Here is a 26,959-nt window from a genome sequence, read left to right as displayed (position 1 = left end):
AGCCTGTCAGCTAGTTCGGTTACGGGCAATTCAGATTTTAATAAGTATTTGTATTTCTCAAACAAGTTTACAGAATACATTTGAATGTAAATTCACTGCGACACAGTAATCCTATGTTGAATAAAATAGCACATAATATCTTATTAATTTGATGAAATCTTTCTCACACTGAAATTTAAATTAGGAATTCTTCCTCAACGTACTATCCAGTAAGACCTGCAGTAAACTGAACGCCTGTAGATGGCAACCACGAATTTCCTTGTAGGAATTGGTTCACTGTAAATTGGGCTGCTTCAGTCGAGTTATTAATCACATGGTAACCCTTCCATTTGACTCTATTTGCAGTACTAGCACCGGGACCACGGTTCATGTATTCTGCATAGTAAAGTGTACTTAATGCGAAGTTTCCGTCCCATTCATGCCAACCGGCTGGATTGATCAGATCGTCTAAGTGTGATTGCATTATTACAGTGCGAGAATATAGCTTCCATGGCCTTCCCAGATAAACCTGGAACGAGCTTTTTACTGCAACCAGATCAGAGGTCGCTGACATCCTGCAATTTTGAATGGAGATGCCCGTGTTTTGATTGGGATCCTCCCTGCCCTGAGCAGTGTACATTATCTTTTGGTTTGGATCGGGCTTTCGTGCCATGATATTACAATTTTGAAACACAACAGCAGCGTTTCCAAAGATGAAGTCTACAGTACCGTAGATGTCACATTCTCGGTAGAATTGGCGAAGTGAGTGAACGTAAAGGGTGTCCTGGAATCCCTCAAAGCTGCACTTCCAGAATGCCGACAGATCTGATCCCACACGAAGGGCCACCGCCTGGTGCTTCGCCGGTCCTGCCGTGTTCTTGAAGGTTATATTACGGGCAACGAATCCTTTCCCCGTCACAGCTGCAATATTCATTCCATATTACACTCATTCAGTTTCATAAGATCCAAAATACACTTAATGCTATTAGTGATCACTCTTTCTGAATATCAATATTAAAGATGAGGCATTATCATACGAAAAGATGATAACAATCTGATGATGGATTTGGTTGTGCCAGTGTTTTGAACATCAATTTTTGGGATCACATTCCATGATCCACCATCATCAGATTGTTATTGTCTTTTTAGATGATAACATCTTGATAATGAATCATGTGATCCAAAACATAAAAATGTGATCCAAAACATAAAGATGATAACAACCTGATGATGGATCATAAAAGAATTAATCTGAAAGGTCCAACTCAATCGAATTTAGAAAGAACAGCTATTGAAATGGATAACAACACAGAGAGAGAAAAACAGACAGAAAAAGTTTAAAAGCTGAACAATGGCTTACCAACTGTTGCAGAGTGAAAAGTTGTGAAGCCGTCCACAACATTTCGATTGCCCGTGATGACAGTGACATCTTTGCCGTCTCCAATGAACATGATATTGTGCTTGTTTTTGGAAACATCTACATTCTCCTGATACACCCCTTTTTTAATATGTATAACATATCTAGAACTGCTCTTCTCCGGAGCTGCGGCCACCGCCGCCGCAATGGTTGTGTAACGACCACTCCCGTCCTTGGCAACAATAGCGTTAACCTGAATACTTTGGGAAGGACTCTGCAAAAGCCGTCGATCTGCCGCCGACATCCACGACGGAAAGCCGTCATCGTCGGACGACAGGAAATCATCCGACAAAAGACGGCGCCGCCCGTTGGGAAGTGAATCCCAATTGCCAAGCACTTGATTTGCTTTATCAGTAATGTTACACACCATGGCAAGCGAATTGCTGACCAAATTCGAGATGTTGAACAACTCGGCATTCAAGTCTTGTTTGAGACGGCCTTTGCAGAGGTGAAAGCTATCAAGACATGTGTACTGGTTAGTAATGGCTCCACTCAGCAGCGTCTTCAGATCAGCCGCGTGCCTTGGCATCGTCAAAAATGTGGTATTTTGTAAATCCTCCAGCGTGTCATCGAGCTCCTCCAGCGTGTCATCGAACATCTCCATACAGTCTTTGAGAGCACCTTGCTGCCTGAAGTCCAGGCCGGGGCGAGAAAGGTTTTGGACGTGGATTTTGATCTTCTGCACGGCGCTTATACCCACTTTTACAGCGGTTTGGACGACCTCCATATGATCAGCTTTGCTCGACAGTTCGCCATAGCTTGAAATACTGGAAACGCAGAGCTCTGGATGAAGCGTACTGCTGCATGCATCTTGCAACACATTTGACGTCTCTTGCAATCTTCTCGAACCCACATGTTCTTCTCTTTGTTTACTTCCAATTGCAACGAAGATAAGGGAGCCAAATATCAGTACGGAAGCGAATGCAGTCAGCAGAAATCTCTGAGTACTCTTGCTGTTGGTGTATTGCTCGGAGCCCATTGTACTACAATACTAGGCACTGCTCTTCTCAACAGCTCAGAACCATGAATGAAATGATAAGAAATCCAAGATGGGGGACAATATGGGAATGAATAGAGCTCCTATAAATACACTTTCTGCTGAAGAGAGGGGTCCATTACCCATCACACTTTATTTGCAACTTGGTGGAGACAGTCCCATGGGCTCTTTGGCCGCCTCGTGGGCGTTCTTAAAAGCCTTGGTTCAATCATTGATGCTTGGCATCACAGGGAGTCAGAGAACCGTACAGGCTAGCACATGGCTCTACCTCCTCCGCCAACAAGAGTTTTGTCTCGGTGTGTAACATTTAGGTAGTAAACTTTTCTCTTTTGTTCTGAATTTTCTTCTTTTAAGAAAACTCAACTGATCACTCAGTCCATTTTGTACAGGGATTGACTGGTTAAATCCAAATAGGTTGGGATTAATCAAAACGCCAGTCGTTTAAAGCTACACTAGTTTTTGCCCGTATACGGTTTATGTTCTTTACGTACGGTTCGAAATAATCATGTCGGCGACTCTGAACATTTTTCGATCAAATCGATAATAGTATTTAACTATATAAAATCAGAAGAAATGCAAGGGTTCCACCCATGAAATTATATAAAATCAAACTATCACTGACGTTTAGATAGTCTTTGTATTCCTTTTGCATCATTGTACATCGTTGATGGTCCAAGTCTAAGTCGTCTCTTTTAAATAAGGGAACTCTTCGGCGTAATAAATTAATATGATAGAGAGTATAATTTTAGGATGTAGCTATTTTGGTTTCAAAATGATATTATTTATTTAAGTGTTATACGGATAGTGGGAGACAATCTTGATTTTAGGTTTGATGATTTGTCCTCAAACTATCATTTTTCTCTTGAATTTTGCTACAAGCTTTTAGTGGTATGTTTATTTTGATTAACAACATTACAATTTTATGTGTAAGAGATATAAAATAAATTAATTAATTAAAATACATTTAGCCTTTAGGAATGATCCCACAATGCAATAGTTAGCTGCGAGCCTCCTACGTAAGAGGTCTTCAATTTGAGTCTACTTGATTGTCTCTTAGCTCCAGGGAAAAGCTAAAATACCGCTTCGACTATGACTTATCAAAAAAAAATAAAAATTTAGTCTTATGAATTCACGAGATCCCACCCAAGACATTTCTCACCCATTCAATCAAAATATTTGTTATAAGCCTTACAAATATCAATCAAATAGGAACCCCAAGTTTGGGAAACAATAATTTAGTGGGCAGACTACCACATTGCATAAGACTGTCTCAATCATAGTTGTAAGGAATATGAATCGGTCTTATTTATTTTAATGAAATGTCAAAACTCATTTGATAAAATTTTAACTAAATATATATAGATTTGTTTTAGAATATATTAAATGAGTTGTATGTAATCTTCCCTCCTCTCTCCCCTCTTTCTTTGTAGCATGTCTTAGCCTACAATAAACTAATTTTATCCTCCACTTTTTATTATTCTAATTATGGATCACTGAGTGTGATCTAAAATGTTGATGCAAAAAGATTTAACACAATCAAATGTAAAAAAAATTGAACAACAATATGAATTGTTGAAAATTGATATCATTAATATATTTTTATATTCTAAAAAAATCTTAGAATGTGGTGCTAACATAGGATAGTCCATGCAACAACTTGTAGAAGAAAAAGACAATTTAAAAGACAAATGTTTAAATCTACTTTATAATTTTTCAAATATTAATAGCTTAAAAAATCTTGTGCACTTCTGATTATATTCTTATATATTGTTATTGAAATGCGGGAGGGTTTTTATGTACATGACCATCTATCCATTTCTATTTGTGATTTAATTCATTCTAAATAAAATATATCTAATGTTCCTCAAATTAAAAAAAAAAGTGTCAATATAAATGCATACATTTGTATCTAATTTTAATTACTATTAATGCAAGCCAAATTAAATTATTTATGTAAAGGAATGAAGATTGAATTGATTTTCCAACCATCAAATTAATGGTCCAACAAAGTGACATAAGATCAATACATTCAGGTATTTTGGTACCGGTTTATCAAGATGAGACTCAATTGTCAAGATACATTATTTGCATTCCAGCAATACCTATTATTGACACAACTTAATGAGCTATGTTGAGAATTGTATTACAACCAAAAGTCACATGGAAGTAAAATATATAGTGATTATATACATCGCTTTCAATTTGACACTAAAGGTAGAACTTAAATAAATTGAATGCAACACAAAGGCACAAAATTTGAATCATCGCGTATGATATATATTTTGAATAACAAGTATGTTATATATTTTGAATATGCATGTAGATAATATAAAGTTTAGAAGATAAAACTAACAAAATTGTCAAAAGCTTCGAGAAGTTGAGAAACAACACAAAAGATTGGATTCAAGACATAATTTGTTTTGAATAGACAAATCATTTTAAAGTTAATAAACAAGAAGGTTGATTGGTAAATTTGACAAATGTTGGGGGCATTGTCATTTATAATTCTAGTAAATTCCTTTCAAATTCTAAATTGTCTATTTTTTATGTATGTATGTTAGTATGATTCTAGTTAGATGCATTGCCTACTAGCATATAGTCTAACTCTCGATGATTATCTATTAGTAGAAAGAAGTTTACAATAATTTTCTTCTTAATTGTGATATCAACCCAAAATTTATACAACACCGGATCTCAACCCTAATTGATCCTTTGATTACAAAGAAAGTCATGCTTTTGTTCTATAATCCTTATTTACATAAATTTTAAAAAAGTTATATGATGAAATTAGCAACATATCTCTTAAAAAATTATATAAAAAATTGCAAAAAGATATCTTTCTCAAGGAAATTAAATGCACCACAAAAAAATGAACAGATGAGACTACGTATAACCTTTTTAATTTAAATAAGTTCACCTTCTTGCAAATAAAATATGATATGAAGTATTTGGATGATAAGTTCACTTCCTAACTTCAATCTCTCCATAATACAATTTTGATGATTGTGAAAGTTTTTCCCTTTCGATTTAACGTTAAACTTTTGTATTGCAACATACAATATTACTCTTTTCTTCTTGTATGATTCTATATTATAACACAAGCTTTTAATCTTTCTTCTTGTATGATTATTTGATATTCTCTATAAGTATCTTACAGCAGCTCGGAACCATGAATGAAAGGATAAGAAATCCAAGACGGGACAATATGGGAATGGATATTAGAGCTCCTATTTAAATACAGCTTCTGCTGAAGAGAGAGGGGTCCATCACCAGTCGCTTTATCTGCAACTTGGTGGAGACAGTCCCATGGGCTCTTTGGCCCATTCATTAATGTTTGGCACATGCTTGTACAACCTTCTTCATAAATCATTTTGTCTCGGCGCGACAACTTTAGAAAAAGTTTCTCTTGTTCTGACATTTCTTCTTTTGAACAAACTCTATCGATCACTCGATCGTTTTTGTACAACAAATTCCTTGGAGGTTTGACTGGTTAATTCCAGACTGTATGGATTAATCAAAATACCAGACGTTTAAAGTCACTCTAGTTTCTCCCCGTATACGGTTTTAGCTTCTTTAGGTATGGTTGTGATTCTCACGTCGGTGACTCTGCACCTTTCTATAGTATATTATCAAATCGATATGTTATTTTGGTAATGAGTGCAAGTGTAAGTTGACATCTGATAGTTAACATGCACTCACAGCTCTATGGAAAGAGCTCCAAGCTCTTTTGAATCGATCTAAATCTTACATGTTTGAAAATTAGCTCAAATTATACGAATTTTAGGCAACCTTATGTTTATATGTTTAAAGGATTTTATCGGTGCATTTATTTAGTAGCTATCCAGTAGTTTTAGTAGTTAAACCGGTTTCAATAGTCAAGTTGTTTGTCGTCAAATGGCTCTTTGTTGAACAAGTTTATAGTTAGTGTTTAAATATACGAACAATCACACGTTGGTGTGTATTAGATATGTGGAAGAGGTATGAAAGGTCAATGAGGTTAAATTTTGGTCTATTTTTTTGCATATATTTGTGTAGTAGATGAGGTTAATTGGAAGGATATTTAGAAAATGATGTTGTTTGTGAAGCAAAGGTTTCAATGGAGAAGCGATAGCTTCAAATAAACTTTGCATCCAACTACACGGGTCCAAACACAAAAAAAAGGAAACCTCTAAGTTGGGAATATAATTAGGCTCAATTACCAATAGGGTCATGTTATGCTTGCGATAGGGGGAGAGATAGAGAGAAAGGAGAAATGGATAGATAGAGATGAAAGAGATAACTACATATAGAGAAAAATAGAGAGCATGAGAGGGAGAAATAGAAAGATAAAGATAAAGATAAAGATAGGAATAGGAAGTGATATATGGAGAGTGGTAGAGAGGGACAGATTTAGGGGAGAGAGATGTCCAGTGATAATGAGATAGAGATAGAGGGAGAGGGAGAGATGGAATAAGAAAAATGAAGTGATAGAGATAAAGCTATAGAAGTCTATAAAGAGAGATAAGGGTTGAGGGAGGAAGAGAGATGGAGAAATGTGTAGAGATAGAATGGGGGAGAGGAAGATGGAGGTAGAGATAAATATAGAGGCAAGAAAGTAAGAGAGAGAAAAATAGATAGAGAGGTAGAGATAGGGAGATAGATATGGAAATAGGGAGTGATTAAGAGAGGGAAATATGAGGAGAAATAGAGAGAGGAAGGGAGAGAAAGTAAGAGAGATAAGTAGAGGAGGGAGATAGGGAAGAGGGGTAAGATAGGGAGAGATGACTCAATATATAGAGAGGAGGAGGGAGAGATGCAGGAATAAGATGGGGAGATAGAGGTGGAGAAAGATATGGATAGAAAGAGATAGAAGAGTTAGAGAGAGATTGAGAGAGATAAAGAGAGATAGAGATATTGATTATGAGAGATGGAGGGAGAGATACAATAAATAAGAGAGATCGAAAGAGGGAGCGATATAGATAGAGGGAGATACAAAGAGATATAGAGGGGGTAATCCCACAATAATGGGTTACAAACTTGGTACATCCTATTTTTTTGGCTAAAAGCAAATATGTTTTAGAAAATAAAGTGATTTAAAATTTGAGAGATCCCATTTGAAGGAATTAAATGAAAATAGTAAGATCAAACTCCCTTCAATAGAACCCCTCTTGTCTTAAATCATACATGCAATGGACTCTCTCCTACACCTATCAATATGCTAACAAAAAGCCACTTCTACTTTCCGTTTGGGGGCTCAAATGAATTCATTTAGAAGTTGTGTTTTGTAATCATGTAGTCCTTATTTTAAGCTTCCCAAAAGGTATAATTTTGAATAAATTTAATTTTATTAATATATATATAATTTCTTGTAAATGTAGATTGTCCATAAAACATTAAGGTCTTCATTTCACACATATATGGAAATAATGAATTTTTTTTGTAAAAATGATCTTTTCCTAGCCATTGTCGATATACTCATTTCAACACAAAAAGAAGAAGATAACTCAAATGCATACAAAAAGTTATGCATGATGACATACATCTCTATCTAAATGACAATTACTATGACTTTAAAAATTAACTAAAACCAATATATGCAACAAAAAATTATGAAGAAACATCTATACACTAGATATTGTTGTGACAAATCTAAATTAAAAAATAAAAATAAAATTATTCTTTCTATAAAAAATGTTATGCATGATGACATGGACATCACTTTTGAAAAATGTTGATTACTATAAAAAATAAATTAATAGAAGTTACATAAAAATATGCACAATTTATTTTTAGTTTTATTTTAAATATATATTTAGAATGTACAGGAAAAATCTCACTAACCATTAACTTACTTCATCTTCAAATACTCAATGGTTTAGCTTCTATAAGTGTTGGAAAGTGAAGATCTAGTGTAAAATGTTGATTTCAATGTCAAGTTTGGCCAAAAAGTGTAAATATGGAGAGAGATATAAGTAGAGAGATATGGATAAAAGAGATAGAAAGAGTGAGAGAGAGCAAGAGAGAGGGGGGGGGGAGATAAGGAGATAAAGGTAGAGGGGGCAAGAGTGAGAGAGAAAGAGGGTGATAGATATTGGCAATTGACACTCATCCAATGCATTTTGATGCTTGAGTAGTGGTTTACCTAGTTGTCATTGATGGCAACTCTTCTTGAGATTCCTATCCGGTAATCATGGATCTTGATATCCAGAAGTGGATGTCAACCAGTAACCAGTAATTCAGGCTGAGCAAGAGTAGTTTTGGTCTGGAAGCTTTCTGGTGATTGTCGTGTCATGAATCGTGTATGGATTGATTGGGCCAAAATAGAGACATCATTTTATCATCAATTTGGTGATCCGCTCAAGCCGACATATGACTACATGTTACATTAGCAGACTGACTTGATGAATGATCTATTTTGTGATTGCAGATATATAAGACTGCTGCAATAGATCTTTTTGGTGTATGGTATGATTGATATGCGAGTGAGTGGTGATCGAGAATCCTTTGTAGTGCAGTTTCACATGTGCATTCTTGATCTGGTAGCTGACTGAGACAAGAAACATAGCAGAGTTGTAGAGAAAATACAGTCAGAGATTTGGTACTTAACCAGAACTCATCCAGGCATTGTTAGATGCTATTTTGGAGTTCTTTCATTGTATTTCATCTCTGTAATTGATTAGTAAGCCAGTGAGCCTTCCAGGGTTGTAGCCCTTATTGTAATTGAGCAGTGAGCTCTAAGCAGTGTTCTTAAATGCTTGCACATTCCCCCTCATGTAATATTGTTTTGCTACTGGCCATAATGAAATAATATTGTGGTTTCAAATCCCACTATGGTTTCCACGTAAAAATCTTGGTGTTATGATTTTATGGTTGGTTATTTTGAGTTTCTGCTTTTTAGTTTCATGCATTTGCTTCTGGTGGTTTAAAGTTAAATAAAAAAATTTGTTAACAGGTAGAACATTGATTCACCCCCCCTCTCAGTTTTCCTTGATTTCCAACAATTAGTATGAGAGCCTAGATCCTCTAAGAAAGCCTAACCACTTGAGGAAGGTCCAGGAGATTGAATCAATGGATTTGGGTTTTCAGAGACAACTTAGTGTGGCACTTAAGGATCTTGATACAACACAAAACATGAGATCAGTCACTCTAGTTATTTTGGTAAAGATTGGATTTAAGACATAATTTGTTTTGAATAGACAAATTATTTTAAAGTTAATAAAAAAGAAGGTTGACTGGTAAATTTGACAAACTTTGAGGGCATTGTCATTTATAATTCTAGTAAATTCCTTTCAAATTCTAAATTGTCTATTTTTTTATGTATGTATGTTAGTATGCTTCTAGTTAGATCCATTGACTACTAGCATATAGTATAACTCTCGATGATTATCCATCAGTAGAGAGAAGTTTACAATAATTTTCTTCTTAATTGTGATATCAACCCAGAATTTATACAACACCGGATCTCAACCCTAATTGATCCTTTGATTGCAAAGAAAGTCATGCTTTTGTTCTATAATCCTTATTTACATAAATTTTTAGAAAGTTATATGATGGAATTAGCAACATATCTCTTAAAAAATTATATAAAAAATTGCAAAAAGATATCTTTCTCAAAGAAATTAAATGCACCAAAAAAAAATGAACAGATGAGACTACGTATAACCTTTTTAATTTAAATAAGTTCACCTTCTTGCAAATAAAATATAATATGAAGTTAAGTGCCCTGAGCAGTGTACATTATCTTTTTAAACTGTCTATATTTGGATTAAATCACAGATACATAGTCACATCCCCAAGTGTGTCAGTATCCAAAACAAAACAAATATATATGGTTGTTCCATAAAACCAAATCAAATCTGTTTTATTTGATCCTAGGCTACAATAGTCAGCTACGATTTACCTAAATGTTGAACTTCCTAACTTCAATCTCTCCATAATACAATTTTGATGATTGTGAAAGTTTTTCCCTTTCGATTTAACGTTAAACTTTTGTATTGCAACATACAATATTACTCTTTCTTCTTGTATGATTCTATATTATAACACAAGCTTTCAATCTTTCTTCTTGTATGATTATTTGATATTCTCTATAAGTATCTTACAGCAGCTCGGAACCATGAATGAAAGGATAGGAAATCCAAGACCGGCGACAATATGGGAATGGATATTAGAGCTCCTATTTAAATACAGCTTCTGCTGAAGAGAGAGGGGTCCATCACTAGTCGCTTTATCTGCAACTTGGTGGAGACAGTCCCATGGGCTCTTTGGCCCATTCATTAATGTTTGGCAAATGGTTGTACAACCTTCTTCATAAATCATTTTGTCTCGGTGCGACAACTTTAGAAAAAGTTTCTCTTGTTCTGACATTTCTTCTTTTGAACAAACTCTATCGATCACTCGATCGTTTTTGTACAACAAATTCCTTGGAGGTTTGACTGGTTAATTCCAGACTGTATGGATTAATCAAAACATCAGACGTTTAAAGTCACTCTAGTTTCTCCCCGTATTCGGTTTTAGCTTCTTTAGGTATGGTTGAGATTCTCATGTCGGCGACCCTGCACCTTTTTATTGAATATTATCAAATCGATATGTTATTTTGGTAAAAGAGTGCACGTGTAAGTCGACATCTGATAGTTAACATGTACTCATGGCTCTATTGAAAGAGCTCCAAGCTCTTTTGAATCGATCTAAATCTTACATGTTTGAAAATTATCTCAACTTATACGAATTTTAGGCAATCTTATGTTTATATGTTTTAAGGATTTTATCAGTGCATGTATTTAGTAGCTATCCAGTAGTTTTAGTAGTTAAACCGGTTTCAATAGTCAAGTTGTTTGTCATCAAATGGCTCTTTGTTGAACAAGTTTATAGTTAGTGTTTAAATATATGAGCAATCACACGTTGGTGTGTATTAGATATGTGGAAGAGGTATGAAAGGTCAATGAGGTAAAAATTTTGGTCTATTTTTTTGCATATATTTGTGTAGTAGATGAGGCTAATTGGAAGGACATTTAGAAAATGATGTTGTTTGTGAAACAAAGGTCTCAATGGAGAAGCGATAGCTTCAAATAAACTTTGCATCCAACTACACAGGTCCAAACACAAATAAAAGGAAACCTCTAAGTTGGGAATATAATTAGGCTCAATTACCAATAGGGTCATGTTATGCTTGCGATAGGGGGAGAGATAGAGAGAAAGGAGAAATGGATAGATAGAGATGAAAGAGATAACTACATATAGAGAAAAATAGAGAGCATGAGAGGGAGAAATAGAAAGATAAAGATAAAGATAAAGATAAAGATAGGAATAGGAAGTGATATATGGAGAGTGGTAGAGAGGGACAGATTTAGGGGAGAGAGATGTCCAGTGATAATGAGATAGAGATAGAGGGAGAGGGAGAGATGGAATAAGAAAAATGAAGTGATAGAGATAAAGCTATAGAAGTCTATAAAGAGAGATAAGGGTTGAGGGAGGAAGAGAGATGGAGAAATGTGTAGAGATAGAATGGGGGAGAGGAAGATGGAGGTAGAGATAAATATAGAGGCAAGAAAGTAAGAGAGAGAAAAATAGATAGAGAGGTAGAGATAGGGAGATAGATATGGAAATAGGGAGTGATTAAGAGAGGGAAATATGAGGAGAAATAGAGAGAGGAAGGGAGAGAAAGTAAGAGAGATAAGTAGAGGAGGGAGATAGGGAAGAGGGGTAAGATAGGGAGAGATGACTCAATATATAGAGAGGAGGAGGGAGAGATGCAGGAATAAGATGGGGAGATAGAGGTGGAGAAAGATATGGATAGAAAGAGATAGAAGAGTTAGAGAGAGATTGAGAGAGATAAAGAGAGATAGAGATATAGATTATGAGAGATGGAGGGAGAGATACAATAAATAAGAGAGATCGAAAGAGGGAGCGATATAGATAGAGGGAGATACAAAGAGATATAGAGGGGGTAATCCCACAATAATGGGTTACAAACTTGGTACATCCTATTTTTTTGGCTAAAAGCAAATATGTTTTAGAAAATATAGTGATTTACAATTTGAGAGATCCCATTTGAAGGAATTAAATGAAAAGAGTAAGATCAAACTCCCTTCAATAGAACCCCTCTTGTCTTAAATCATACGTGTAATGGACTCTCTCCTGCACCTATCAATATGCTAACAAAAAGCCACTTCTACTTTACCTTTTCGGGGCTCAAATGAATTCATTTAGAAGTTGTGTTTTGTAATCATGTAGTCCTTATTTTAAGCTTCCCAAAAGGTATAATTTTGAATAAATTTAATTATATATATATATATATATCTATATATCTATATATATATATATATATATATATATATATATATATATATATATATATATATATATATATATATATATATATATATATATATATATATATATATATATATATATATATATATATATAATTTCTTGTAAATGTAGATTGTCCATAAAACACTAAGGTCTTCATTTCACACATATATGGAAATAATGGATTTTTTTTGTAAAAATGATCTTTTCCTAGCCATTGTCGATATACTCATTTCAGCACAAAAAGAAGAAGATAACTCAAATGCATACAAAAAGTTATGCATGACGACATACATCTCTATCTAAATGACAATTACTATGACTTTAAAAATTAACTAAAACCACTATATGCAACAAAAAATTATGAAGAAACATCTATACACTAGATATTATTGTGACAAATTTAAATTAAAAAATAAAAATAAAATTATTCTTTCTATAAAAAATGTTATGCATGATGAGATGAACATCACTTTTGAAAAATGTTGATTACTATAAAAAATAAATTAATAGAAGTTACATAAAAATATGCACAATTTATTTCTAGTTTTATTTTAAATATATATTTAGAATGTACAAGAAAAATCTCACTAACCATTAACTTACTTCATCTTCAAATACTCAATGGTTTAGCTTCTATAAGTGTTGGAAAGTGAAGATCTAGTGTAAAATGTTGATTTCAATGTCAAGTTTGGCCAAAAAGTGTAAATATGGAGAGAGATATAGGTAGAGAGATGTGGATAAAAGAGATTGAGAGAGTGAGAGAGCAAGAGAGATGGGGTGCATAAGAGAGAGAGAGAGGGGGGGGATAAGGAGATAAAGGTAGAGGGGGCAAGAGTGAGAGAGAATGAGGGTGATAGATATTGGCAATTGACACTCATCTAGTGCATTTTGATGCTTGAGTAGTGGTTTACCTAGTTGTCATTGATGGCAACTCTTCTTGAGATTCCTATCTGGTAATCATGGATCTTGATATCCAGAAGCGGATGTCAACCAGTAGCCAATAATTCAGGCTGAGCAAGAGCAGTTTTGGTCTGGAAGCTTTCTGGTGATTGTCATGTCATGAATTGTGTATGGGATGATTGGGCCAAAATAGAGACATCATTTTATCATCAATTTGGTGATCCAGTCAAGCCGCCATATGACTACATGTTACATTAGCAGACTGACTTGATGAATGATCTATTTTGTGATTGCAAATATATAAGACCGCTGCAAAAGATCTTTTTGGTGTATGGTATGATTGATATGCGAGTGAGTGGTGATCGAGAATCCTTTGTAGTGCAGTTTCACGTGCACATTCTTGATCTGGTAGCTGACCGAGACAAGAAACATAATAGAGTTGCAGAGCAGATACAGTCAGAGATTTGGTACTTAACCAGAACTCATCCAGGCATTATTAGATGCTATTTTGGAGTTCTTTAATTGTATTTCATCTCTGTAATTGATTATTAAGCTAGTGAGCCTTCCAGGGTTGTAGCCCTGATTGTAATTGAGCAATGAGCTCTAGGTAGTGTGCCTAAACACTTGCACATTCCCCCTCATGTAATATTGTTTTTCTACTGACCATAATGAAATAATATTGTGGGTTCAAATCCCACTATGGTTTCCATGTAAAAATCTTGGTGTTATGATTTTATAGTTGGTGGTTATTTTGAGTTTCTGCTTTTTACTTTCATGCATTTGCTTCTAGTGGTTTAAAGTTAAATCAAAAAATTTGTTAACAGGTAGAACACTGATTCACCCCCCCTCTCAGTGTTCCTTGATTTCCAACAATTAGTAAGAGAGCCTAGTTCCTCTGAGAAAGCCTAACCACTTGAGGAAGGTCCAGGAGATTGAATCAATGGATTTGGGTTTTCAGAGACAACTTAGTGTGGCACTTAAGGATCTTGATACAACACAAAACATGAGATCAGTCACTCTAGTTATTTTGGTAAAGATTGGATTTAAGACATAATTTGTTTTGAATAGACAAATTATTTTAAAGTTAATAAAAAAGAAGGTTGATTGGTAAATTTGACAAACTTTGGGGGCATTGTCATTTATAATTCTAGTAAATTCCTTTCAAATTCTAAATTGTCTATTTTTTTATGTATGTATGTTAGTATGATTCTAGTTAGATCCATTGACTACTAGCATATAGTCTAACTCTCATGATTTACAATAATTTTCTTCTTAATTGTGATATCAACCCAAAATTTATACAACACCGGATCTCAACCCTAATTGATCCTTTGATTGCAAAGAAACTCATGCTTTTGTTCTATAATCCTTATTTACATAAATTTTTAGAAAGTTATATGATGGAATTAGCAACATATCTCTTAAAAAATTATATAAAAAATTGCAAAAAGATATCTTTCTCAAGGAAATTAAATGCACCACAAAAAAATGAACAGATGAGACTACGTATAACCTTTTTAATTTAAATAAGTTCACCTTCTTGCAAATAAAATATAATATGAAGTTAAGTGCCCTGTGCAGTGTACATTATCTTTTTAAACTGTCTATATTTGGATTAAATCACAGATACATAGTCACATCCCCAAGTGTGTCAGTATCCAAAACAAAACAAATATATATGGTTGTTCCATAAAACCAAATCAGAACGGTTTTATTTGATCCTAGGCTACAATAGTGAACTACGAACTACCTAAATGTTGAACTTCCTAACTTCAATCCCTCCAAAATAAAATTTTGATGGTTGTGAAAGTTTTTCCCTTTCGATTTAACGTTAAACTTTTGTATTGCAACATACAATATTACTCTTTCTTCTTGTATGATTCTATATTATAACACAAGTTTTTAGTCTTTCTTCTTGTATGATTATTTGATATTCTCTATAAGTATCTTACAGCAGCTCGGAACCATGAATGAAAGGATAAGAAATCCAAGACCGGGGACAATATGGGAATGGATAGAGCCCCTATATTAAATACAGTTTCTGCTGAAGAGAGGGGGGTCCATTACTTGGTGGAGACAGTCCCATGGGCTCATTGATGTTTGGCACATGCTTGTACAACCTTCTTCATCAACCATTTTGTCTGGGTGCGACAACTTTAGAAAAAGTTTCGCTTGTTCTTACATTTCTTCTTTTGAACAAACTCTATCGACCATTTGATTGTTTTTGTACAACAAATTCTACGCTTGGAGGTTTGACTGGTTAAATCCAGACTGTATGGATTAATCATAACACCAGATGTTTAAAGTCACTCTAGTTTCTCCCCGTATACGGTTTTAGCTTCTTTAGGTAGGGTTCAGATTCTCATGTCGGTGGCTCTGTACCTTTTTATAGCATATTATCAAATCGATATGTTATTTTGATAAAGAGTGCACGTGTAAGTTGACATCTGATAGTTAACATGCACTCACAGCTCTATGGAAAAAGCTCCAAGCTCTTTTGAATCGATCTAAATCTTACATGTTTGAAAATTAGCTCAACTTATACGAATTTTAGGCAATCTTATGTTTATATGTTTAAAGGATTTTATCGGTGCATGTATTTAGTAGTTATCTAGTAGTTTTAGTAGTTAAATCGGTTTCAATAGTCAAGTTGTTTTGTTCAAATGCCTCTTTGTTGAACAAGTTTATAATTAGTGCTTAAATATACGAGCAATCACACAATGGTGTGTATTAGATATGTGGAAGAGGTATGAAAGGTCAATGAGGGAAAATTTTGGCCTATTTTTTTGTATATATTTGTGTAGTAGATGAGGTTAATTGGAAGGACATTTAGAAAATGATGTTATTTGTGAAACAAAGGTCTCAATGGAGAAGCGATGGGTTCAAATAAACTTTGAATCCAACTATACGGGTCCAAACACAAATAAAAGAAAACCTCTACGTTGAGAATATAATTAGGCTCAATTACCAATAGGGTCATGTTATGTTTGCAATAGGGAGAGAGATAGAGAGAGAGGAGAAATGGATAGATAGAGATGAAAGAGATAACTATATATAGAGAAAAATAGAGAGCATGAGAGAGAGAAATAGAAAGATAAAGATAGGAATAGGAAGTGATATATGGAGAGTGGAAGAGAGGGACAAGTTTAGGGAGAGAGATGTCCAGTGATAATGATATAGAGATAGAGGGAGAGGGAGAGATGGAAGAAGAAAGATGAAGTGATAGAGATAAAGATATAGAGGTCTATAAAGAGAGATAAGAGTTGAGGGAGGAAGAGAGATGGAGAAATGTGTAGAGATAGAATGGGGGAGAGGAAGATGGAGGTCGAGATAAATATAGATGCAAGAAAGGGAGAGAAATAAAAATAGATAGAGAGGTAGAGATAGGGAGATAGATATGGAAATAGGGAGTGATTAAGAGAGGAAATATGAGGAGAAATAGAGAGAGGAAGGGAGATAAAGTGAGAGAGATAAGTAGAGGAGGGAGATAGGGAAGAGGGGTAAGATAGGAAGAGATGACTCAATATATAGAGAGGAAGAGGGAGGGACGAAGGAATAAGATGGAGAGAGAGAGGTGGAGAAAGATATGGATAGAAAGAGATAGCAAAGTTAGAGAGAGATTGTGAGAGTCAAAGAGAGATAGAGATATAGATTATGAGAGATGGAGGGAGAGATACAGTAAATAAGAGAGATCGAGAGAGGGAGCGATATAGATAGAGGGAGATACAAAGAGATATAGAGGGGGTCATCCCACAATAATGGGTTACAAACTTGGTACATCCTGCTTTTTTGGCTAAAAGAAAATATATTTTTGAAAATATAGTGATTTAAAATTTGAGAGATCCCATTTGAAGGAATTAATTGAAACAGTAAGATCAAACTCCGTTCAATAGAACCCCCTCTAGTCTTAAATCATACGTGCAATGGAGTCTCTTCTGCACCTATCAATATGCTGACAAAAAGCCACTTCTACTTTACCTTTTGGGTTCTCAAATGAGTTCATTTAGAAGTTGCGTTTTGTAATCATGCAGTCCTTATTTTAAGCTTCCCAAAAGGTATAATTTTATTAATATATATATACATTTTTTCTTGTGAATGTAGATTGTCCATCAAACATTAAGGTCTTAATTTCACACATATATGGAAATAAAGAATTTTTTTGTAATAATGATCTTTTCCTAGGTATTGATATACTCATTTCAACACAAAAAGAAGAAGATAACTCAAATGCATACACAAAGTTATACATGACGACATACATCTCTATCTAAATGACAATTACTATGACTTTAAAAATGAACTAAAAACAATATATGCAACAAAAAATTATGAAGAGATATCTATACACTAGATATTGTTGTGACAAATCTAAATCAAAACAAAATAGAATTTTATTCTTTCTATAAAAAAAGTTATGCATGATGACATGAACATCACTGTTGAAAAATGTTGAGTACTATAAAAAGAAAATTAATAGAAGTTACATAAAAAACATGCACAATTTATTTCTAATTTTATTTTAAATATATTTTAGAATGTACAGGAAAAATCTCACTAACCATTAACTTACTTTATCTTCAAATACTTAATGGTTTAGCTTGTATAAGTGTTAGAAAGTGAATATCTGGTGTAAAATGTTGATTTTAATGTCAAGTTTGGCCAAAAAGTGTAAATATGGAGAGATATATGGATAGAAAGAGATAGAGAGAGTGAGAGAGCAAGAGAGATGGGGTGCATAAGAGAGAGAGAAAGAGGGAGGGGGAGATAAGGAGATAAAGGTAGAGGGGGCAAGAGTGAGAGAGAAAGAGGGTGATAGATATTGGCAATTGACACTCATCCAATGCAATCTGATGCTTGATTAGTGGTTTAGGGTTGTCATTGATGACATCTCTTCTTGAGATTCCTATATGGTAATCATGGATCTTGATATCCAGAAGTGAATGTCAACCGGTAGCCAGTAATTCAGGTTGAGCAAAAGTAGTTTTGGTCTGGAAGCTTTCTGGTGATTGTCGTGTCATGAATCGTGTATGGGATGATTGGGCTGACATAGAGACATCATTTTATCATCAATTTGGTGATCCAGTCAAGCCGACATATGACTACACATTACATTAGCATGCCAACTTGATGAATGATCTATTTTGTGATTGCAGATATATAAGACCGGTGCAAAAGATCTTTTTGGTGTGTGGTATGATTGATATGCAAGCGAGTGGTGATCAAGATTCCTTTGTAGTGCAGTTTCACATGCATATTCTTGATTTGATAGCTGACTGGGACAAGAAATAGAACAGAGTTGCAGAGCAGATACAGTCAAATATTTAGCGCTTAAACGGAACTCATCCACACATTGCTAGATGCTATTTTGGAGTTCTTTCAATGTATTTCATCTCTGTAATTGATCAGTAAGCCAATGAGACTTTTGGGGTTGTAGCCCTTCTTGTAATTGAGCAGTGAGCTATAGGTAGTGTGCCTGAATCCTTGTGCATTCCCCCTCATGTAATAGTGTTTTGCTACTGGCCATAGTGAAATAATATTGTGGCTTCAAATCTCACTATGGTTTTTCCCATTTGAGTTTCTACTTAAAAATCTTAGTGTTATGATTTTATGGTTGGTTATTTTGAGTTTCTGCATTTCAGTTTCATGCATTTGCTTCTGGTGATTTAAAGTTAAATTAGAAAATTTGTCAACCGGTAGAACACTAATCACAACTTATTCAAATTTTCATGTCAAGTTGCATAACTTTGATTTATAATACTAGTAGATAAGAAGTAGGTGTATGTATAACTCTAAATCACTGCTCAATTACAATCAAATCATAATATTTTCTTATAATATTTATAATATAAGTATTAGACTCATGTTCGGATGTGACACATATTTTTTTATAATTTTTATAAAGTAAATAATTATTTATGAATTTTTTACTACAGCTTTTCAGAAATTCAGAAACTCTTACGTTTGACCATCTTAACTTGGTCAAAACCTTATGAATTTTTTTTTTTAAAATTTCCCTATAGTAGACGAAGCATAGGATGTGACACATGTTTTGGATTCAAAAAATGTTATACCGTTTGAAAGTTATGAGTGTTTTTCAATCAGTCTATCAATCAGGACTTTTGTCAAAATTCAATTAGAAAATAAATAATAATTATTTATTAAAGTTGAAATAAGACAAGCCTTATATTGTTGGAAAAATGAGAACATCCTTAAAAACCCCTTTTCGTTTTATCAATTTTGGCTATAAAAAAGGTTGTCAGCCACCAGTGTAAAGTCTGGAAAATCAAGGAATACTGAAAAACATGTTTTTTCAGTTGACTTTCTAGGCTTGTCTCTTCCAAGCCAAATCCCAAAGCATTCCTGAGCCAAAATTTCAAATTTGAAATTTGTACAAGAAAAATTGGATATCCGATACAATCGGATATCCGATTTTAATAAGTAAATTCAATAACTAAATTTGCACATAATTAATCTATTGTTTATTAATATATAATATATTAATATACAATATATTAATTTATAAATACATTAGTATATGATATTAGGGAGAGGGAGAGGGGGGACTGGGGGAGAGAGAGGGGGGAAGGGAGAGAGATAAAGAGATTAGGAGAGAGAGAGAAAGAGAGAGAGAGAGAGAGAGAGGGGGGAAAGGGAGAGAGATAGAGAGATAGAGAGATTAGGGGAGAGGGAGAGAGAGATTAGGGGAGAGAGAGAGGGGAGGATATATATATATATATATATATATATAGAGAGAGAGAGAGAGAGAGAGAGAGAGAGAGAGAGAGGGGGAAGGGAGAGATAGAGATAGAGAAAGGGAGGGGGAAAGGGTCATATTGTGTCTTATGACCCGTTAGGACACCATATGGCCCCTTAGGTGTCAAATTTTTGTAAGCAATATTGGCATTGTTTTTTATATTGTAATAATGGTTCATCTTGCCACCTTATGACACATCATGACCCCTTATGACACCATATGGTTTTTTAGGGGTCATATGGTGTCCTAAGGGGTCATGGGACACCATATGACCCCTAAGGACAACATATGACTCCTTATGACACTATATTGGGTCATTATGGGTCCTACGGTGTCCTAAGGGGTCATATTGTGTCCTACAACCCCTTAGGACACCATATAACCCCTTGAGACACCAAATTGTGTTGTTATGGGTCATATTGTGTCCTAAGGGGTAATATTGTGTCATATGGCCCCTTTAGGACACCATATGACCCCTTAAGACACAATATGACCCTTTACGACTCTATACGGTGTCGTTATGGGTCATATGACCCCTTATGACCCCTTATGACACCATATGGTGTCGTTAGGGGTCATATGGTATCCTAAGGGGTCATGGGCACCATATGACCCCTAAGGACAACATATGATACCATATTGGGTCGTTATAGGTCCTATGGTGTCCTAGGGGGTCATATTGTGTCCTACAACCCCTTAGGACACCATATGACCCCTAATGACACCAAATTGTGTCATCATGGATCATATTGTGTCCTAAGGGGTCATATTGTGTCATATGACCCCTTTAAGACACCATATGACCTTGTAGGACACAATATGACCCTTTACAACTCTATATGGTGTCGTTGTGGGTCATATGACCCCTTAGGACACCATATGGTGTCGTTAGGGGTCATATGGTGTCCTAAGGGGTCATGGGACACCATATGACCCCTAAGGACAACATATGACCCCTTTCTGACACCATATTGGATCGTTATGGGTCCTATGGTGTCCTAAGGGGTCATATTGTGTCCTACAACCCCTTAGGACACCATAATCTCTCTCCCTCTCTCTCCCTCTCCCCTAATCCCTCTCCCTCTCCCCCTTTCCCCTAATCTCTCTCTCCCTCTCCCCTAATCTCTCTCCCCCTCTCCCTCCCCTCTCCCCCTCTCTCCCCTAATCTCTCTCTCTCCACTCTCCCTCTCCTCCCCCCCTCTCTCTCTCCCTCTCCCCTAATCTTTCTCTCTCTCTCCCCCTTTTCCCTAATCTCTCTCTCCCTCTCCCCTAATCTCTCTCTCTCCCCCAATCTCTCTCTCTCTCTCTCCCTCTCTCTCTCTCTCTCTTTCTCTCCCTCTCTCTCTCTCTCTCTCTCTCTCTCTCTCTCTCTCCCTCTCCCCTAATCTTTCTCTCTCTCCCCCTTTCCCCAATCTCTCCCCTCCTCTCCCCTAATCTCTCTCTAAAATATGAGTACTGAAATTGGATATCGGATATCCGATTTATGCCACTGCCATTAATGTGGCAACATTAAAAAAAAAGTGGCAACGAGAATAATTTTTGGGACCACAAATTTATACATTAAAATCGGATATCTGATTTTTGTAAATAAAAAAGAGCCTTATGGGCCATTTTGTGGATTCCAATGACCCACATTCTTCACATTCTATTCATAGTCGACAATCATGGTTTTTTAGACAGGTTGAGACAAATTTGTGCTTTTGAGAGATTCTTAAAGTCAAATATTACATTGTCAATCATTTAGGAGCATCTTTGTGAAGGTAAATGAGGAGTAGTAGTCGTTAGAAGTCTAAATGCGAAAGAAAACTTTCAAATGACCAAATTCAAGTGTTTAGAGAAAGAGATAGAGAAGGTCATATGAGGAGAAGACAAGGTATGTTAAATATTGCTAATGTTACTTCAAGTGAAGCTGAAATTGAATTTGAAAATGTTGAACAAGTTATTGAAAATGAAAATGTATATTTTGAAAGTGAAAATGTTGAACATGTTGAAAATGTTGAAAGTGATAATAAAAAAGCTCAACATGATGTGAGAATGGAATGTGAAAATTTGGGAGTTGACAATGAATGTGTCCATAACTTTGGTGTAAATATGATTTTTTTTGACATTGGAGGTGAAAATGTAGAAAATTTTGACATAGGAGGTGAACATGTGGAAAATTTTGACATTGGAGGAGAAAATGTGGAAAACTTTGACATTGAAGGTGGAATTGCTCAACCAAGTGAACAATATGTAACACCAAATTACTTTAGAAATGAATGAAGACCCTCTCATGGATGAAAGACAAATTCCAAATCCAAGACCTTCAAGAAACCCAAAAGGGTTACTTGAAATTGATGAGAACATTATTGCGAATCTTGAAGGAAAGAGGTCAAGAAGAACCGTTCGATTGTGGGCTACACAACTTTTTAACCAAAATTTTAGCAATAAGACATTGACCGAGCAATGCCAACTTTTTGTTCAATTGCTAAAGAAGATAAATATGAGACCATTGCTAAACAAATTGAAGATTCGTATGAACAAGAAGATCGAGAGAAATTCTATTATTTCCAAAAATCTATTAGATGCTCTCAATTCTATTGGAAAGAATACCAAGGAAAGAGATAAGAGAGCTGCTCGAAGAGTGATTACAACCTCCTTAGTAAGCCATCAATTGAGGAAGGCTCATCAAATGAGACAAAATTGTGTTGATTTGAACATAAACCATAAAACTTTGGATAGAGCACTTGAACGAAGACAAAGACTTGACGATCCACTTCAACATGATACATGGGATTTTGGTGGGAGGCTTCCATGTGTTGATAGAAAGTTAAATAACAATGTGAAGGAGGAGATTCAACAATTTTGGCATTCTAATTCTAGAGTATCACCCAATGTAAAGGACGTTTTGAAATTAAGAATCGGCAACCGAGACCACACACCGCATCCCAAACATTTATTGGAATCAAGCCAAGCAATGTTGTACACATTTTTTTGTGAAGTACATCCAACTTTGAAAATATCACAAAGGGCCTTTGAATCTTTGAAGCCATTTTATTGTGTAACTCTTAAGATTCGTAATACTTGTTGTTGCAAGTACCATGTGGAGTTTTAAATGTACCATACACTTTTATGCCATATTCATTCTACGATGCATACTAATGAGATGTTGCAGGAGTGTGGTGAAATGCTATTTCCGAGATCACTAAGAGACTTGCAAGATCTATTTTTATGCCCTAGAGATGATGGTTGCTATTTCTATAGAAATGATTGTTTGAATGAGAAGTGCTCACAATGTGGTGAGTTGTCAAAGTTTGTTTCATGTTTTCATGAGGGCAGCGAACACGAGTTTGGAAAGAATTATGTTGAGAAAAAAAGATATGAGACAGTGAAATATAATTTGAAGAGTGGAGGTGAAGGTTCTAGATGAGAATTAGTCTCAAGAGAAGTGAGTGTTGCTGATTTTATTTTGGATTTTAAGGAAAATCTTTTCTACAAGTATGGAAGGCACACCCATAGGTCTCAATGGTTGGATCAACAGTTCAGGATGTGTAAGAAATCTTTCCTGATTGGCACTATTGTATCGATGGTTGATTTTGCAAAGAAATATGCATTGCAACCACAAAATGAAGTACAGTCTTAGTACTGCAATTCAATTTAGATTGCTATTTTTGTTCACATTACATATAGACATGCTCCTAATAGTACAAAAGAGGACAAGAAGATAATCAGGGAGTATCATTTTTATATGAGTGATCATAGATCACACTCCTTCAAGTATGTGCAACATTCTTTCGATAATTTTTTTGAGTTCTTGCATGAGAAAGATATTGCAATTGATCAACATATCATATGGTCAGATAACTGTACAGGTCAATTCATGAATTCCCGTATGTTTTATTGGTTGAGTAGAATGCATGTAGAGAGGCGTATACTTCATATTTGGTGTTTTTTAAAGCATGGCATGGGAAGGGGGAGCATGATGGAGTAGGTGCATGGTTGAAGAGAGCTCTAGTTAAGGAGCAACTGAGGATTTCAGGTGCAAATTTCTCTGATGCATGTTCTATTGTTGATTGGTTTAGTTCAACATTGTCACATGGAGGTACTTTTGATTCAACAGTGACTAGATTCTTTTGGTTGGTTGAGGAGGGCACAATGGGATACATATTGGATTGTAAAACAATTAAAGATTATTCAAAGATGCATTCATTTCTCATCTCAGATGCAAGTACATGGACCATTTGGACATAAGCGTTAGCTTGCTTTGTCAGAGTTGTGTTCGGTGTGATTGGGATCAGTGCGAGTCAAGGGAGTGGGTTGATACGTGGGTTCCCCAATATCTAACTCCTTTATCTCAAACAATATCCTTGTCAAATGATGACATAGAAAGTTCACTTGAGTATGACCGTCTATTAGATCTTGTATAGCCATGACATGTTTTTGCAGTTGTTGCACCACAAGGGAATGAAGAGAGATCAGGATATTGGTTGGCACGATGTGTACATGGAAAACAAAAGCTAATATAGCCAGTGATAGATGATGATGGGTTCACATATCCTACAGGTTCAGTTGTTGTTGTGGGAACTTGGTTGTGAACATACATGATTAGAAAGAATGGCATACCTACATTTCAAGACTATGAGAGACACAAAACCATTCTCATGTATTCACACCTTATTATAACTACAAATGTCAAGTTGTTGAAGCATCAAGAAAAAATGAAGACCAAAGACCTATGGATGGTGACTACTGCTGATCATGAAGCAATACTTGATACTCTTAAGCAAAGAGATGACCCTTCAGGCATACTTGAGTAGTAGGTCTTTAATGGTGCCTTTTTTTTTTTTATCATGCATTTCATTTCAAACAATGATCATAAAACCTTAATGTTCAAGTTTGTTACGTGTATATTAAGGATGTGTTCAAAATGTAGGTCTATTGATGAACATTTTTTTTGGCAACATGGTTTTTGCATGCACATAGTGGGTACACTCGATATAATTCGAAGGGACGTATTTTTGCAACACGGCTTATTATCATGCATTTGATGAGCTTTAAAATTTTTGTTATTAGACAACACTATTTGACATTTTTTGATGATTTAATTATCGCAAAACCTTTATGCTCATGCAGGTCTTTTTGATGATATACAACACTATCACATTATGATTTTTGCGTCAACATAGTGGGTTCTCTTGATATAATTCGAAGGGACATATTTTTATAGTATATAATCCCACCTTTTCATTTATTATCATGCATTTCAGTTGAAGTGATTATCATTAAGCCTTTATGTTCATGCATGCATTTTATGTGTAGACTAACAATTCTTAAAATTATAGGTTTATGCTAGATCATTCATCATTGACGAGTTTACTCTTGGTGATGGTACATATTCCTTTGTGCATTAATGAGATTGAATTTTGTGCATAAACACTAAGTCTCTCACTTTGTCAATGTGATTAAATTTTGTGAACTTTCACACATTATATCAAGTGAATGTATTGCCATTTAGAAATGACAATATCTACCATTATCTTTAACCATGCAGAGAAATGCAGTAAGAAGGGCTTTAATCAACATGTGTCTTTCTTCAAAGTTATGCTTGTAGACTTTGCAGAGAAACTAGTAAGTTTTGTAATTATACAATCTTGTACATCTTAAAAATATTTCAAATTATCTATTTATAATTTGACAAAATAATTTGTATTAAGTGTTATAATTTTTTTCTTGTAGCACATTCATTCTGCATAAAAAGGTTGCTTATTTTGGTCTTCATTTATATGCAGGCATTGTTGTATGTAAGATTTTCTCTTAGGACATGAGGATGTTTGATGCAGATGAAGTGGGATGTTGTATTTATATATGGATGTCAATTGATGTAACTTTGTTATGATGATATACGATGTCCATGAGCAAACTGGTTTAGTTATAATGATGATATACAATGTATTTGTACATGAGTACATTGGTGTAGTTGTATTGATAATGATGAAAAATCATGTTTGCATATTCGTTCATGGATGTCAAATGCAAGTGTAATGGTAATTATGTGTATACAATACATGGAAATATTAATGATCATTATGTGTCTATAGTGTAATGCTTGTTTATCTATATTTTTTCATTGAATGAGACTGATGGATTTTTCGCCAATTGAAAAAATGCTGCCCTAATAAAACCATAGGAAAACTTAAAAAATTGAGATAGGCTTTTGTAGGGACCCCTCTCGTGGCCCCGTAGGTTCAAACAGATCATTTGCAGGTGCCACAAATTCTATATTTTTTCATTGAATGAGACTGATGGATTTTTCACCAACTGAAAAAATGCTACCCTGATAAAACCATAGGAAAACTGAAAAAACTGAGATAGGCTTTTGTAGGGACCCCTCTCGTGGCCCCGTAGGTTCAAACGGATCGTTTGCAGGTGCCACAAATTACAATTTTTAGCACTTAGGGTACTCAAGGGATGAAACTGGTAGGGTATGACCCCGAGTGTTCAACCAAGTGGGGGGGGGATAGGAGCATGAATAAGGTAATAATTGGCCACGTGACAACATTTGATTAAATGAGACTGATGATTTTTTTGCCAACTGAAAAAATGCTGCCCTAATAAAACCGTAGGGAAACTTGAAAAACCA

At 34.9% G+C, this 26,959-nt stretch overlaps 1 protein-coding gene across 1 annotated transcript; it reads right to left on the bottom strand.

The window, feature by feature from the left end:
* Nucleotides 1-116: 116 nt before the first annotated feature.
* On the bottom strand, nucleotides 117-2,536 carry LOC131051503 (pectinesterase). Its single transcript, XM_057986063.2, has 2 exons — nucleotides 1,340-2,536; nucleotides 117-900 (listed from the first exon to the last, which is right to left on the bottom strand). The coding sequence occupies exons 1-2, from the start codon at nucleotides 2,373-2,375 to the stop codon at nucleotides 203-205; spliced, it is 1,734 nt and encodes a 577-aa protein (XP_057842046.2). The 5' UTR covers nucleotides 2,376-2,536; the 3' UTR covers nucleotides 117-202.
* Between the last annotated feature and the right edge of the window lie 24,423 nt (nucleotides 2,537-26,959).

Source organism: Cryptomeria japonica, chromosome 2 (assembly GCF_030272615.1).
Source record: "Cryptomeria japonica chromosome 2, Sugi_1.0, whole genome shotgun sequence".
Lineage (NCBI taxonomy): Eukaryota > Viridiplantae > Streptophyta > Pinopsida > Cupressales > Cupressaceae > Cryptomeria > Cryptomeria japonica.
The sequence above is the reverse complement of the archived record's forward strand: the minus strand, read 5'-3'. Positions and strand labels throughout refer to the sequence as shown.

Excerpts from the sequence above, each read along its gene's own strand:
- LOC131051503 (XM_057986063.2), bottom strand. The coding sequence starts at position 2,375 with ATGGGCTCCGAGCAATACACCAACAGCAAGAGTACTCAGAGATTTCTG. Across the intron at positions 901-1,339 it reads TTTTCACTCTGCAACAGTTG|CTGTGACGGGGAAAGGATTC; the intron begins GTAAGCCATTGT and ends TGAATATTGCAG.